Source organism: Lagenorhynchus albirostris, chromosome 1 (assembly GCF_949774975.1).
Source record: "Lagenorhynchus albirostris chromosome 1, mLagAlb1.1, whole genome shotgun sequence".
NCBI lineage: Eukaryota > Metazoa > Chordata > Mammalia > Artiodactyla > Delphinidae > Lagenorhynchus > Lagenorhynchus albirostris.
In genome coordinates this window covers 187,081,853-187,099,422 of record NC_083095.1, presented here as the reverse complement: position 1 = coordinate 187,099,422, position 17,570 = coordinate 187,081,853, and the positions used below count along the sequence as shown (strand labels likewise).

General features: G+C 41.2%; 1 protein-coding gene across 1 annotated transcript in view; it reads left to right on the top strand.

Moving 5' to 3' along the window:
- The window catches only part of CUBN (cubilin), a 265,343-nt gene that overhangs the window by 228,990 nt on the left and 18,783 nt on the right, over positions 1 to 17,570 (top strand). The window contains exon 60 of the mRNA XM_060162639.1: positions 12,683 to 12,891. Within this exon, the coding sequence (XP_060018622.1) occupies positions 12,683 to 12,891 (209 nt within the window). The remainder of the gene's footprint in view (positions 1 to 12,682; positions 12,892 to 17,570) is intronic.

Here is a 17,570-nt window from a genome sequence, read left to right as displayed (position 1 = left end):
AACACCAGCCCTCCTAAAAATGCAACTCATCCAGCAACTGGATGTTTAGGATTAAATTATTTATAAGCATAGATTCCCTGTAATAATCATTATCCTTATTCATTGGGCCTGGCTTTAATGTAGTGTTTCCAGCAGCATAAAGACTGGTCAGCATTAAACACTGAAAAAAATTCTTTACTTGTAAACAGTTGTTTAGAGATAAAACATTATCAGGGACTATATTCTTCTCTTTGTTCTGAGATGTGAAAAATCCGCTACCTTTGTGTGGTAGCTTTAATTTCAGTTCACCCCCAGGAGAAGATGTCAAGGATGCCCAAGGCATACAGATAAGGACTGCCTGTCACTGAGCTTCTATGGGAGGGACTTTGCATGGATTTTCTCATCTAATCCTCACAACTACCCCTGAGACAGGGATTATCCCATTTTACAATGGAGGAACAAAGAAGTTAGGAGATTAGGTAATTTGCTTGCAGTCAAAGGGTTTATAAGAGGTAAAACCAAGCTTGGAATCAGGTAGGACCATCTCCCAAATTCATCCTTTTCCTAAAATGCCCATATCGCTTTTGTAGAGATCAGTGAACACACTCAGGACGATGAGGGATTCTGGGGGTGACTTTTCTCAAAGGCAAGTCATTTCTTTTCTAACTCTTTGGGGAGATAGAGCTACTTTTCTCCATTCTCATCTTCTCCTTTGACACTGCCTGCTTTCCAATTTGTACCTAGTCCTAAATAGTGCCTTTAATTTACTGTTACTATATAAATATTGCACATAACTGCAGCAGTCACTATTTCCTCCTTCCCATAAGGAAAGGAAAAAAATATTTTTTAGTAAAATATACTATTTATAAATAATATAGCATAATTATATATTTATAGTATACTTATATTTATGATACAAATATATTTTATATATTATAAATATAATATACATAAAATATATATGTTTAGTATTTATATTTTAAGTAACATTTATATTTACAAATAATTTATATATATATGCATACATATACACATACAGTAAAAGCCCATTTTCTTTCTGCTATTGACAGACAAATGTCACATCTATCTTCACAGCTTTGCATGATATAATGGTAAAGAATTAGCACAATTATGTGGAGTATAATTCCATTGGAATATAAGGGTAATAAATTTCTGTATAACAAAAATCTCTAACCCCAAATGATGGCCTCCAATTTAGTAAAATATCTTAAAATTCTATCAAAATTAAGGAATTTGGGCATTTATTTTTATGTTGTAATCCTAGTTGGCATTCTCATATATTTTACTTTACAAATTGGGGAACTGAGTCACACAGAAATTAAGTGACTTGCCAGGGCCTCTTAGCAAATCTTGAGCAGAACTGGGAAAATAATCCGTCTCCTCTAAATCACACTGCCACCAGAGTCATAAAATTTAAATATCAATAGCACAACGTGCAACCTAATATATTAACGAGAACAACAAAACAATTCCATGCCCTTGTTTACATTATTAAAAACTATTGTATACTCTGGTTTGATGAATTTCATATCTTTTCTAATGCAACCTATTTTATGACAATTGAATAGCACATTGCTATTAATCCTGCTCTCTAAATAGAACAGTTTCTGATTTTTGCTAACTTTTGACTTTGTAATTGTCAATGATGAGAGAAAGTCATTCTCCTATATAGTGTGCTGCACATTAGAGTGTCTGGAATTTTACAAATTTTTAGATTTGCTCTGCCTTCTGAAATCCAGCACTCAGAGATCAGATTTTCTTAAGTAACAGAACTAACATCATTTATAATTGAAAATTTTTAGCTAAACAAGCGTTTTCCTACAAAAACAAAAAAACAAAACTCCCCCTTTGGCAGTGTTTTCAATCTTTTGGTGATATTTGTGGTGTCGTTCTGCTGATTGTTTCTTCACAATCAAATATGCCACAAAAGTCAACTAACTCACCTTTGAAACAGGTTAATACATAGGACCAAAAACTTGGTCCTGTGCCTGTGTGTGTATATATGTATATATATATATAGACACACACATATATATATATACACACATATACAGACATATATATAGACACACATACACATGCACATGTACATAATATGCTTATTGCATAGTAACAACTTTATAAATCAAGAAATATATTTAATCCCAAGAATTCCCTTATAAACTTAGACTAGAAAGCAAAGATCCCTCCAGTAAGAGCTATCTATATATTTTCTGTGCTTTCCTGAATTGCTTATTCAACAGTATTCACCAGCTACTTACTATGCAGGCAGTGATCTTTTCTCTGGGGATACGAAGACGAATTCAACAAGATCTCCATTTCTGAGAAGCTTACTCAATAGTCAGCAAATAATTGTAAATTCTGATAAATGCTTTTGTCAGAAGTATGTGCAGAGGACAGCAGAGGCAGAAGCAATCTGAAGTACTTCGGCACTGAGTAAAATAAAAAGGACACAGGAAAAAAAAGTTCGCGAAAGCACTGCAGGGAATGTGAACCGTGAACTGTCGTTAGTGGTTTGTAAATGTATCGCACGCTGTGGGGATAGACTGTCGAGGTTCAAACTCAGCCCTGACACATCCCGGCAAGTTTGACCTCGGACAGTTACTTATCCTCTTGATTTTCTCATCTGTAAAAGGGGCCCACTAATAGTAACTACCTCATAGGGCTGTGGGGAAGATTAAACTAGAACATTCCCTGACACTCTTTTAGCACGCACTAAATTTTAGCTATAAATCATACTCACTCGGAAGGCTGAGAAGGCCTTCGTTGGGAAAGCAGGCATTTTATGTGCAAAGTTGCAAAGTCATATCCCATTTCAGAGGCCACACACTGGCTTGCACATTGTTACTACCGCTTTGGGTTGTCAGGTAGAGAGCAGTAGGGGCTGAAACAGGAGAGACAGGAGGAGGTGGACAAGGTGGGCTCTGCATCGGTTGCGGATGGAACCGTTCATCGTTTGGAGGCTGGAGAGTACTATGATCTAATCAGATGTGGTGTAGGAAGCACATGCTAGCACCTGTGAGGGTGATGTTTTGAAGCAGGGGCAGCATTTTAGACAGAGAAAAATTGGGAAAGTATTGCCATCATTTAGGCAGGGGATGAGAGCAGTGACAGTGTGAAAATAAAGAAGGAACTTGAAAGGAGAAGCACTTAAGACACAGGATCAAGAGGACACAGTAGTCTTTGAACAATGAATTGAGGGAAAAGGGAAACATGATGACCCTAAGGTTTCTGGACAATATCCCGCGATACCGCTATCTAAATGTAAGTTTACAGGAGAGGGCCAGGTTTCATAGGAGAAAGTAATAATGTTTGGTTTTGGTGCGGAATGTTTGGTGCCTTTAAGTCATCCAGCTAATTTTCAGTAGGTAGTCAGATACAAGAATGAGAAGCTCAGTAGAGAGATCAGGGCTAGAATTCTGGTCTTATTTTCCTTAGAGACAGTGTAGTGTGTAGCACATATACGTTTAAAATGATTATATCTTCCTGGTGAATTTGGTGAATTGACTCATGTTATTCTGCAAGGTCTTTTTTTGGTTTTTTGGTTTTTTTTGCTTTAATGTCTACTTTTTCCGATTCAGTATACAGCTTCCCTAGCTTTCTTCCAGTTCATGGTATATTTTTCAATCTCTCCACTTTCAACATTTCTCTACCCCAAAGAATGTGTTTGGGTTTTGTTTTACTTTGTCTTTCAGTTGGAGATTGGACCATGTTACTAATAAAATTACTAACATTATTGGATTTAAATAGACCACCGTATTGTTTTCTGTTTGTTCCATATGTTCTTATGTTTCTTTAGCCATCTTTGTGTTTTTGCCTTTTCTGAATTAATCAATTGTCACTCTCTTTTAAAAATCATTACTGTCCGGGCGGCGGGACAGGCGGGCGCGGAGGTCGCCTGTGCTGGGCTGCGTGCAGCGAGGCTCCGGCGCCTCCGCGGAGCATCGCGGATCTGGGGAGCATCGCGGGTCCGGGGAGCATCGCGGGTCCAGGGAGGGGCGGCGCCGGCCCTGAAGCCTTGAGAACACGGCTAGGCAGCCGTAGTTCAACGGAGAGCTGGCCTAATGGGAGCTAGGCGCCTGCTGGCGTCTCAGTTCTTGGTGGGCCCGGGAGCCCGCGGTGGCCAGGCCGGGGACGATAGCAGGTAGGAGTGAGCCGCCGGTGTGGTGACGAGCAGGGAAGGGAGGACACTGGCTGTCGGCCTGTGAACCCAGGCAAGAAGCAGCAGCCGACACAATCCAGACCCGGGTCCGTGGGCCCAGCTCGGTCCTGGGCGGCCGGTCGGTGGAACAATCCAGACCCGCAGGTGTGGCTCTTGTCACTCTAGGACTGGCTTCGGGACAGATCCTGCCGCTGAGCCCGGGGCGCCGTCCTCAGTTCCCCGGGAGAGTGGAGTGGAGACCGGGGTGTGCGCGACTCAGCACTGCGGCCACGCACGTCCAGGCCACCGGCAAGGGCAGTGGGGAGCCTGGGGTAGTGGTGGCCTTGGGAGTGTCCTCCGATGGCAAAGAACCTGCAGGCTTCTCAGATAACTTTGGTGTAGAACGTCGCTGCGTTGAAAGGCAGTTCTGTGTGCTTTTCCCCCCTTGGCATGTATCAGCAGTGCTGAGGCAGCAGGTGTGATGCAGAAGCGCGAGCAGAGACCGTCTAGAATCCCGAGACTCCGGGGAAACTAGAGGGGACAACCAGCCTAGGGAAGAGGGCCCTTGCCTCAGGGCCCTAATCCTGGCTCCAGCCGGGGGGCTGAGGGGAGCTGCAAAGTCTTCTGGGCGAGCAGAGCCCCCAGTCCTGAGCTGTTCTTCGCTGTGTTTGGGTCATCTCCCTCCATCCAAGGGGAGAAATCTAGAAGAGGTTTAAGAATCAGTGCTTTAAGAATGTGGATCTCGCAGCTGAAACCTTGGAACACGTGTTTTCAGCACAAGGTGTTAAAGTTAAGGGAAGGATTTAATGCTTTTTCAAGGAGGGTGTCTCCATGTGGGCAGAACTAGAGAATAAATGGGTCTTGAATAAAGAAAACAAAAATAAATAAATAAAAATCATTACTTATATAGTCAGTTACTCTTAGGGATTATAGCATTCACCTTTGACTCATTAGAATCTAATTTAAAACTAGTCCTGTTTTTGGTGGGGTGGGTACGCGGGCCTCTCACAGTTGTGGCCTCTCTCGCTGCAGAGCACAGGCTCCGGACGCGCAGGCTCAGCGGCATGGCTCACGGGCCCAGCCGCTCCGCGGCATGTGGGATCTTCCAGACCGGGGCACGAACCCGTGTCCCCTACATCGGCAGGTGGACTCCCAAGCACTGCGCCACCAGGGAAGCCCTAAAACTAGTCCTTTTACCATATCATGATAAATGCAACATTTTAACTCCATTAATCTACTTCCTGTCTTCCGTGCTGTTAATATCAATTATTTAAATTCTACATATGTTTTAAGCATATAAAATGTTTTTATTGTTTCAGTTAGTAATTATGTATACTTACCATTGCTTTTGTTCTTTCTTCCTGAATTTCTGTGCTTCCATCTGAGATCAGTTTATTTCTTTTTGAAGAACTCCCTTTAGTGTTTTTTTTTTTTAAATTTATTTATTGCAAATCTTCTAGTAAAAATGTCTTTTGGTTTTTGTTTTTCTGAAAATGGCTTTATTCTGTCTTAAATTTTGTGGGATTTTTTTCTCTGAATACAGAATTCTAGTTTGGCAATTATTTCCATTCAGCACTTTAAGATGCTATTTCATTGTCATCTGTGTTCTGTCATCTTGGCGAGAGAGTCCTTATGGAGTCCTTTCTGTGCTATCCACACTTGGGACACCCTCACCCTGGTCATTCCATTGTGGTATGCGGTATTCTACAATGAGCTATCACTCGTGTGTGTGCGTGTGTGTGTGTGTGCGTGTGTGTGTGTGTGTATTTTAGCCATTCTGATAGAAATGTATTCATATCATTATGGTTTTAATTTACATTTCCCTAATGGTGAACAATTTTCATGTGTTTTTTTGGTCATATGTGTATCCTCTTTGGTGAAATAGATGTTCATAATTTTTTCCCATTTTTTAATTGGATTACTTGTTTTTCCACTATTGGGTTTTGAGAGTTCTTCATATATTCTCAGTAGTAGTCCTTCCTCAGGTACATGGTCTGCAAATATTTTCTCCCAGTCCATAGGTTGCCTTTTTGTCCTCTTAACAGGGCCTTTCTTAGAACAAAAGTTTTTAATTTTGAAGAAGTCCAGCATATCAGTTTCTCCTTTTATGTATAGTGTTTGGATAACAAGGCTAAGAACTCTACCTATCCTGAGGTCTCAAAGATTTTCTACTTCGATTTCTTCTAAAAGTTTTATGGTTTTACATTTTTCATTTATGTTTACGATCCATTTTGAACTAATTTTTGTTCAAGGTCTGAGGTTTAAATTGGACCTCATTTTTGCCCCTGGATGTCCAATTTCTCTATCACCATTTGTTGAAAGACTATCCTTCCTCCACTGAATTGCTTTTGCATCTTTGTAAATAATCACTTGGACATATTTGTGTGGACATATTTCTGGGTTCTTTATTCTTTTCCATTGATCTGTTTGTCTAACACTCCACGAATATCATACTATCTGGTTTACTATAGCTGTATAGTAATAGGTAGATTGATCCTTTCCAGTTTGGTTTGTTTTTTTTTTTTTTTTTTTTTTTCAGTATGCGGGCCTCTCACTGTTGTGGCCTCTCCTGTTGCGGAGCACAGGCTCCGGACGCGCAGGCTCAGCGGCCATGGCTCACGGGCCCAGCCGCTCCGCGGCACGTAGGATCTTCCCGGACCGGGGCACGAGCCCGTGTCCCCTGCATCAGCAGGCGGACTCTCAACCACTGCGCCACCAGGGAAGCCCGATCCTTTCCAGTTTATTCTTTTTTGTCAAGATTGTTTTAACTATTCAAGAGCCTGTGACTTTCTATGTAAATTTTAAAATAAGTTGTTTGTTTGTTTTGTTTTGGTTGGTTGGTTGGTTTTTATTAAGACTTTATTTTTTATAGCAGTTTTAGATTTATAGCAAAATTGAGGGGAAGGTACAGAGATTCCCTTTATGCCCTCGCCCCTCACGTGCACAGCCTCCACCATTGACCACATCCCCACCAGAGAGAGACATTTGTTACAACTGATGATATTCAGTGAAGCATCATAACCACCCAACAGCCATAGTTTGAGTCACAGTTCACTCCTGGTGTTGTACATCCAATGGATTTGGACAAATGTGTAATGACGTGTATCCAACGTTATGGTATCTTACAGAGTATTTTCACTGCCCTAAAAATCCTCTGTGCTCTGGCTGTTCATGCCTCCCTCCCTCCCTCCCTCCCCCCAACCCCTGGCGACCACTGATTCTTTTACTGTCTCATTAGTTTTGCCTTTTCCAGAATGTCATCTAGTTGGAACTGTACAGTATGTAGCCTTTTCACATTGGCTCCTTTCACTTAGTAATATGCACTGAGTTGCTCCCATGTCTTTTCATGGCTTGATAGTTCATTTTCTAGCCCTGAATAATATTCTATTGTCTTGATGTACCACAGTTTTAAAATAAGCTTTTTTAAGTCAACAGAAAAATCTTGCTGGGGCTTTGGTAGGAATTACAATGAAAGCTGTGCATCATTTGGGGAATAACTGGCATCTTTACTAGGCTGAGTCTTCCAGTCCGTGAATACGTACGTCTCACCATTTATTTAGGTCTTGAATTTCTTTCATCACTTGGTAATTTTCAGCACACAAGTTCTGTATACATTTCAGTAAGTGTATACCTAAGTATTTTATTTTCTTTAGAGCAATTGTATTTTTAACTCTGGTTTCCACACATGCATTGTGAGTTTATAGAAATGTGATTGCTTTTGTGCCTTGTTCTTCCATCCTGGATTCTTGCTGAACTCATTTGTTAATCTAGGAACTTTTATGTAGATTCCTTGGGATTTTCTGCATCTGCAGATAGTGGCAATTTTATTCCTTCCTCTCCAGTCTGTATTTTTTTTCTTGTCTATTACAATGGCAAGAGTTTCCAATACTTTGTTGAATAGTGGTGAGAAAAATGTCCTTGCCTTGTTCCTAACCTTAGGAAGAAAGCATTTAGTTGTTCACCATTAAGTATCATGTAAGCTATATGGTTTTTGTAGATGCTCTTAATGAAGTTGAGAAAAGTCCCTTCTATTCCTAGTTTGCTGAGAGTTTATGTCATGATGTGTGTTGGATTTTGTCACATCCTCTTCTTGCATCAGTTGACATGATTGTATCATTATATATTGCTTAATAAGTCATTTTTAAAATCTCAAAGTTGGTGAGAATGATTTTCATGAAACGCCATAAGACTATTAATGCATACATAGGGTGTTTTCAGTAATACCAAAATAATGCAAAACAAATTAAAAGTTAATTATATAATTTTCCCGAGTTCTTTATACATTGCATTGCTCTTTTACTTGTGACTATAGCTCCTGATTAACTGCTGAGATTACCTTTCTTTTAGTATTTCAGTTTTATGCTTCCCAAATATTACCAGACTAAGTACACATTCTAAGTTAAATTAGGCTGGGTCTCAAATTAGGATGTTTAAAGTGAGGCAAATTGAGTGACATTACTGAAAACAAACAGAAAAACATAACTCAGGTTACAAAAGCCATTAAGAAATGTTTTCCTTGCAGATATAAATATGATACTTAAAAGGTGGTGCATGTTTAAGGTTAGGGAGTAGAGAATAATAACTCCAATTCACTTTTAGCAAAAAAGACAAGACGTGTTCATCTGAAGCTTAGTTGAACTTTTTAAATGAATTCACTGCTTTAGGGCAGCTGTCTACTGTAGCTTTGAAAATCACAGCAAGATTTACTCAAAGAAAGGATTATGGAACTCCCATTTCCCTAAGGAACCAGCCTTAAATGCATTTGTGTTCTGTTTCCTGTGCTTCAGTGCTGCTTCCTTCAACTACATTCAGCTACAGCCTGAAGCCCTAGCTGGCTCACTGGGGAACAGGAAAATGCCTGAAGTCAGGCCGATTGTTATCTGAAAGTACAGCTAGCCAGCCACCATCTGTCCAAGTAGCAGTTGTCCAGGGATGGACGTGGACATCTTTTATTTGACTATTTATTCATATAATATTATTCATATAGAATATGAGTTGTATAATTCACTCATATAATGTTATACTTCAGTTATTTGACTATTTTAGCCAGGACTATCTGATGATAATTTTAGTTCTCCTTTATTTTTTTACTTGTATGTATATTTTATGAGTTCATCAATGTGCTCTATTACAGTTTGATAATTCAAAAAAGCTATTTTTGTATTTGTCAGCTATTGCCACAATAATGCTGTATAACAAATGATCCAAAATGTGGTGGCTTATACCTAGAATATTATTTTTATCACTTATGGGTCAGCAGGCCAGTTTGCCTGCCTGTTCCAGGATGCAGGTTGACTGTGCTTGGCCTACAGTACAGCCTGGAGTCAGGTCTGCTCTCCACGCAGGTACCCAGGGTGTGAGCTCTTGGTGGATCATAGGAGGACAAAACTCCAAGCCAAAAAACATAAGCACATTTAAGGCCTCTTCCTACTCCATGACCATTAATATTCCATTGTCTCAAGCAAGTCATATGGTGAAACCTAACATCAAGTGACAGAAAACATACAGCTAAGTCCCCTACCTATGAGTAAACTCTGTTCCGAGAATGCATTCCTAAGTCCAATTTGTTTGTAAGTCCAACAAAGTTAGCCTAGGTACCCAACTAACACAATCAGCTATATAGTACTGTACTGTACTAGGTTTATAATACTTTTCACACAAATAATACATTAAAAAAAACACAAAAAATGAAACATCTTTACTCTTACAGCACAGTACCTTGAAAAGCACAGTAGTACAGCACAACAGCTGGCGTCCAGAGGCTGGCATTGAGTGAACAGGCAAGAAGAGTTACTGACTGGAGGAGGGAGGGGAGGTGGGAGATGGTAGAGCTGAAGGATCACAGCAATAGGAGGTGGAGGGCGAGCTGCCATTTCGCTCACACCTGACGTTGATGCAATGCACGTTCGCATCTTTGGAAGTTTGCAACTTGAAGGTTCGTATGTAGAGGACTTACTGTACTCTGTCCATTCTGGGGCCCTGCAAAGAGAGATTCTGAACAGTTAGGAATCATGCAGCCCCCCACTCAGTGCCAGTGCACACCAGCGATCTGCAGATCCTTGCTCTGGGTTTCCTGAGGGGCGGCTGTCTCTGTCTTAGGGCATTAGTAGCAGAAGCAGCAATGATAGCTGCAGCAGCAGTCTTGTCTACTAAGTGTGTATAATGGCACTCTTGGTGCCCAGTACAGTTGTCATTCTGCCCTTATTAACTTATTAGCAACAATTAATAAGCAAGGGGTGATAAAACATATAGCTTGAATTTTTAAAAATAGCATTTAGTTTTTGCAGCTGATGCGTTAGTAGAATAAAGCCCAGTGGTCTGGTTTTCCTACATGCAGACCTCCAGCTCTGCACTGCCCCTTGCCTCCGCCAGCCTGGACCACAGCGGTGTCCTTGGGCCTGGCTTCATCTCCTCCAGGCCCTCCCTTATGTGTAAACGTGACCACCAGATGCATCTCTAGGTCAGACTTGACGAGAAAGTGCATTCATTCTGACCCTACCACTCCTCTGATCAAAAACCTTTCTAGTGGATCCCTATTACCCAGAGAATAAAGTCTAAAGGTCAAATTCTATACATGTAAATTCTTGTCCACTTAACCTTTGGTTACGAGGTCTTTCAACCTGGACTTGCCAAAACCAGGCAAGTCTACATGGTCTCGTCCTATTTATCCTTTAAGATGCAGATCAACTGTCACCTCCGCCTTGAACATTCTAGGTCCTCTTAGCCTGAAGTAATAATCTCCCTTTCTTGCAAAACTCACAAGACTTTTCCTGCCTCTTTCATGGCACCTATCATTTTCTAAATTGTATCATTATTGTTGATTTACGACTTATCACTGCTATTAGACTACCATTCATCTTCTCCCATCTCAGTACTAAATAAAAAAATAGATAACTAGTAAGAACCTACTGTATAGCACAGGGAACTCTACTCAGTACTTGGTAATGACCTATATTGGAACAGAATCTAAAAAAGAGTGGACATGTGGATGTGTATAACTGATTCACTTTGCTGTACAGCAGAAACTAACACAGCATTGTAAATCAACTATACTCCAATAAAAATTATTTAAAAAAATACTAAATATATTTCCTTGGCAATATTTAACAGATAAATAATTTTCTCAATTCATTAATACCCTGAGTAATTGTTCTTCCCTGCTAGGCGTGTCAATAAGCTTAAGTGGTTGCCTTAGGTAACAGTCAGTCCACACTGGAGTGAAAACTGTGCAAACCCCACTTCTTCATCTTGCAGGCCTGTTTCATAGGAGCAGAGTCATGAGCATTGCTTTGGTTTCAGAATAATTTTGTTCTAGATGCCACCTATGGATATATCAGGGACTGGGCCTTCGGAAGCATTTCAACTCCAGGAAACATCGGACTGTGCAAATACTCTGTAGTTTTACTTGACTTAGAAGCTATGACAGGGTAGCCTGACCTCCTAAGTAAGGCACCTATCCTGGAAAACGCTCCGCGCATTTGATATCCTTTGCATCCGAGGTTGGCAGCCATTGTTTGCCTTTCCTGCCAAGAGCGTTTCCTGAATCATAGCGCCCCCTAATGTTGAAATCAACCCTTTCACTTTTAACAGATCAATTAAATGGAATGAGACTGTGAATTTAACTGCGGAACTTTTAATGACGCACATTTGTGTAGAATGCAAGCTTTATGAATACTCTTTTGAACGCCTATTTCATCTCTATTCCTACCAGGGCTGTTCTGAGCTTAATTCATCCTCATGTATATCTTTCGAAATTGTCAGTAAAGTTTTTCTTCCTTACCAAGGCATCACCTTAGGCTGTGGAGTGGAAGAAACTAAATCCCGTGCTCTGAGGAGTTTGTGCCGTATTTTTTTTCATAGTTGAGTACTGAGAGTATTCTTTATCTCTCTTTTGTATTTTTATTCTGAATTTCAGAGTTTTCATTTCAAAGTAGATATTTTTCTCCACTAAAGTTCCTCTTCTTCAGCTTCCCCTTATTTTTGGAAAAGAAAAAATTCAAATATAGAGTACAGTTCAATATAAAGTGGATTGTAGTGTTATATGCCTCTCATCCTCCTTCTACCAGATTATTTAAATAAAAGATTTGTTGAGAGCCAGTTTTCTTGGGATGTTGGGTAAAATCTTCTTAAATTCAGTTTTCAGTCTGATAGCGTTCATAAAAGCAGAACATAAAGGTAAAACGGGTTCACAGTTTCCATCAGTTTTGTTATGCAAAATACTTTGTATAAAATTGGATTTTTCAAGAATAGAAAAAAGCTCCAATAAATCCCATCAAGAGTTCCAAAAATGCATATAGAACCCTATCTGTTTACCCACTTTTCTAGGCAGCTAGATGTGAGCTGGTAGAGATTGGTGAATTGGTGGTTGAAGAGGAAATAATAGCGAAGAAACTAAGATGAGGGGCAGCAGTCTGATAATGTTCATCAAAGTGTGACAGAAAAAAGAAACGATATGATTTTTAAAAACCCTCCTCATAAAATTTCAGTTCCATTCTTTTTGCTCTGCATCGTGATGTGTCTTTTTTTTTTTTTTGAACACAGGGCCTCAGCAAGGATGTGGTGGTTATCTGACACGTTCAGATGGTACCTTTGCCTCTCCTGATTCTGATTCGAATGGAAGATATGACAAGAATTTAAACTGCATATGGTTCATGACTGCCCCTGTAAACAAACTAATTAGACTCACCTTCAACACATTTGCTCTGGAGGCAGCAACTAGTTTGCAAAGATGCATTTATGATTACGTCAAGGTAAGGCTATTATGTTTCTTAACAGAGTCTTCTAATACAGACTTTTTCATGGTGTATTCTAGTTTGTACCACACAGGAAGTCCTGAAAGTTGTGAGTGCTGATAATTTTTACAGAAGAGCTCTCTCTTTTTTTTTTTTTTCTGCACGTGGGCCTCTCACTGCTGTGGCCTCTCCCACTGCGCCACCAGGGAAGCCCCGCTGATAATTTTTAAAATGACCTTTTCTTCAGTGATATAATGTATAATATTACAGATGCTCTACCTTCACATCAAAATAATCTTTAATACAAATGACTCAACATGTTTGTGCAGCTTCTAACATTAGCTTTAAGATTTACTGTTCCTCCAAGCCTTGTCAAGAGATGATCTATGGGAAGATAGGTTGTGTGGAAAGAGATACTCAAAGGATCTTTGGCAAAGTCTAAAATAAATGACAGTGTCTGTATGCAAATCATCACTCCTTACTTTATGTTCAAAGTTTGTATATTTACTTATATTACTTTTAGATGTGAAAAATATCTGAGTTCTGAAGTCCCATTAGAAGTAAATCAAGAAAAGTTTCCATTTTTAAACGACTCTTTAATATTAAATCATTGCCTCTCTCAGGCTATATGCACTCAGCTTAAACATGCTAAGGAGCATCAATCAGTGTAGACCACTACCCTCCTGGGGGAAGACATCAAGGGAAGCAGCATTTCCGCTCACAAGGAGCTTAATTTTTTTTTTTTATTAATTAATTTATTTATTTACTTTTGGCTGTGTTGGGTCTTTGTTTCTGTGCGAGGGCTTTCTCTAGTTGTGGCAAGCAGGGGCCACTCTTCATCACGGTGTGCGGGCCTCTCACTATCGCGGCCTCTCTTGCTGCGGAGCACAGGCTCCAGACGCGCAGGCTCAGTAGTTGTGGCTCATGGGCCTAGTTGCTCCGCGGCATGTGGGATCCTCCCAGACCAGGGCTCGAACCCTTGTCTCCTGCATTAGCAGGCAGATTCTCAACCACTGCGCCACCAGGGAAGCCCAGGAGCTTAAATATGATTGCAGAATTAAGGGGTGACACATGCAAGTCAACACTAGGTAGTTCAGGAGAGTCAATATGCAAGTGCATTGGGCACAGGCTTGAAGCCATGTGCAAGTTTAAAAGGGAGGATGATTCATGATCATCTGCTGTGAACAAGAAAGACTTCATAGAATGAGGGGACACTTATTCAAGTCGGGAGGGAGGGCATTCTAAGCAAGGCGAACGTACAAAAAAGGCATTGAAGTGGAAAGAGTGAAGAGGCTGGCTTTATCAGAGCAGAATATTGTTACAGCGGAACAAGAAATAAGACCGGCTAAGTGGAGAAGTATCCAGATTGCACAGGCTCTTGAAAGTCAGGCTAATGGCATTTAGATTTTAGGCAGCTGGAAATAAGGAGTGATTGCGGGTTTTCCAATGAGTGGTAAGTTGAGAGCAGTATGTAAGAAAGATGACTCTGGAATCAGCGTTCTGGGTGGATGGTCAGGGGAGACTCTGGAGTTAAGACCCCAGAAAGAAGTTACCGTTAGGTAAGAAGGGTACAGAGACGGTGCAGATGACAACCTTGGTGTGAGAGAAACTTTTAAGTTCAAAAATTATCTTAAATTTTACAGAAATGGGTTTTAAAAGTAAGAGAAGGAAAAGTCATAGCAAAAATACACATTTGAGCACTTCATTACATATAGACTGCCTTACGTTTTCACTGCGAAAAGAACCAAGCTGGGAAGACCAAAAGAATGTCAGTACTGGGACTTACTGGCGGGCGGTCCAGTGGTTAGGATTCCACCCTTCCACTGCAGGGGGCATGGGTTCCATCCCTGGTCTGGGCCTGAGAATGTTAGTACTCTTAGGAGGAGGCCATGGGTTTGTAAGTATTGGTTCAGTCTGGGTGACAGCAGAGCAGACAAGTGAAATTTCCCCGGGGCAGAGAATGGGAGGAGCCTCGGCAGGAAGACAGCAGCCCAGACAGGAGGCAGCAAAAGAGCGTTTCTTTTCTTTTTCTTTTCTTTTTTTTTTATTGCGGTACGCGGGCCTCTCACTGCTGTGGCCTCTCCCGTTGCGGAGCACAGGCTCCGGACGCGCAGGCTCAGCGGCCATGGCTCACGGGCCCAGCCGCTCCGCGGCATGTGGGATCCTCCCGGACCGGGGCACGAACCCGTGTCCCCTGCATCGGCAGGCGGACTCCCAACCACTGCGCCACCAGGGAAGCCCCCAAAGAGCATTTCGTACATCAGGAGAGAGATGCTGTCTTTGAGAGAGGCTGCATGGCGCTAGAAGGCCTGGCTCCCACTCAACTCCAGGAAAGGTACAGCGTGAGGCAGCCAGGGAGGACAAAGCAGAGGCAGGAGGAGAAACAGACGCGTCATGGAAGACATGGACAAACCAGGAATAATGCAGTTACCATGGAAGGCGAGGGAGAAAACTCTTTACCAAGGATGCACGGTCAGTGCTATTAAGTTGTAAATTAGAAGCCAAGAAAGGTGAAGATAAAGAAAAAATTCATTAGATAGGATGACAACCATTTAAATAAAGTGTTGGCACAGAAGCCAGATCAGAGGGAGTTCACGAAGGACTGCAGATAACAAGGAATGTCCGTTCGGGTTGAATTCTTCTTGTCTGAAATGAGACCAAAGGGGCCAGAGCAGCAGTGAGCTGAGGTTCAAGACTATTTGAGCACTACCTTGATTTTACAGAAGAGTAACAGGCTTTTGAGGCCGGTAATATGGACTCAAACCCAGCGTAACCGTACCAATCTTGCAAGGCTGTTTTGAGCATAGAGAGTATTCAGCACTGTGCCTGACATATAATTTGTAAATACATTTCTTTCCTTTTTCCCCCCTTTGGGTAATATGAGGGCTATAGAATCTCCTTTTTAAAAAATATGATGAATAATTAAGTTAGATATACATTATTATAAATACAAATTCATGTGGGATGTTTAGAATATGGTCCTGCCAGGGGGAGGGCTGATTGGATTTATTTGCAAGATTCATTTCTATGTGTGATATGATAATATAATCAAAAGAGCTATTGGGAGTTCCCTGGCAGTGCAGTGGTTCAGGCTCTACGTTCTCACTGCTGAGGGCCCGGGTTCGATCCCTGATGGGGGAAACTAACTAAAATCCCACAAGCCGCGTCGGGTGGCCAAAAAAACATTACAAAAATAAGTAAAAGAACCATTAATTTTCTAAATGTCCTCAAGCTATTTAGGATAGACATAGCAATATTGAAAACAAGGAGTTATCCTCTAGCTTCAATATAAAATGTCCTTTTTTAAAAAAGAAATTCTGTTCAAATCTGCTTTTGTTTTCCTTTTTGGGAAAGCAGTTTCCCTCAGTTGGCAACTTCTCCAGCTTATACTAAACTGGCAGATCACCGAGCAGTTCTTGGAATGTGAGGCCGGGAGGTACCTTTATTAAAGAGATTCTCTGTGATAAATGGGACAGTTGACTCATTTGAGACTGTTTCTTAGAAATTATAATCAAATCACTTTTTTAGAAAAGTTAATTTAATTCTGTAGGTAGATATACAGGTGAAAACATGCCAAGTCCATTATTCATTATTGTTTTCGAAAGGGTTGACTTGGAAAGCCGTTAAGATAACTGCAGTGGGGAAATTCCCTGGTGGTCCAGTGGTTAGGACTCAATGCTCTCACTGCTGAGGGCCTGGGTTCAATCCTTGGTCAGGGAACTAAGATCCTGCAAGCCGTGCAGTGTGGCCAAAAAAACAAAGTGAAAAACAAAAACAAAAAACAACAACAAAAAGATAAACGCGGTAAATAGGGAATTGTGTATTTCACTGAGCAACTGCTGTTGAAATGGACATCACATGCATTCCATGAAGAGTCACGTGACATGATTGTATGCCAGGCATTGTGAGATAAGTTTCCTCACGGAGCTGTAAGTGGACGAGACTGACAACATGACAAAGCCAATGAACATGAACGACACCGAAAAGTAGAGCAGAAGAGGGTATGAGTGACGTTACTCCGGGGTTCAGAAGGGCTTACTGGATGGATGGCTGAGCTGGGTTTCAGAGGAACAGCACAAAAGTGTGCTTCCCGTGGGGTGCGGGAGACTGGCCACCATGGGGAGGGGGGTAAGGAGGGGCGGGAGCTGCCTGCCGTATGCCCAGCAGTTCAATCGTTGCTCTGTGGAGCACAGTGAGTGAGACAGCAGCGGGGGCTCCCGACCAGGACCGTAGCCGACGTTGCTCTGCCAGCGAACGTGGGAACTGGCAGAAAGGAGGCGCCTCCTGCCTAGCACTGCCCAGCTTCTTCTCAATGCAATCAGTGCCCCTTGGAATAGCCAGTATTTTCTAATGATTCTTTGACCATCTGAAGTGAAAGGTCATCTATGCCATAGCCTAGCCATATACATAATTTCAATTTATAATTATGCTAAATACAATGAAAAGGAGAAATAAAAGGAAAGCCCGTAGAATAGTGTGTATTTCAATATGTAAATGCTCTGATACAGCTATGCTAAGTCACTAGATAAAGCAGTCAGATTCTTCTAATATGTGGACTTGTGGCAATGCACAGGCATACATTTAAAGTGCTACGGGGTAGCTCTGTTTGCAACTGAAATGCCAATAGCAGCGCCCGTCCACAATATGAATTTCCAGAATGGTGGAAGACTCAAACCAAATGGTTCTAAACAGAACAA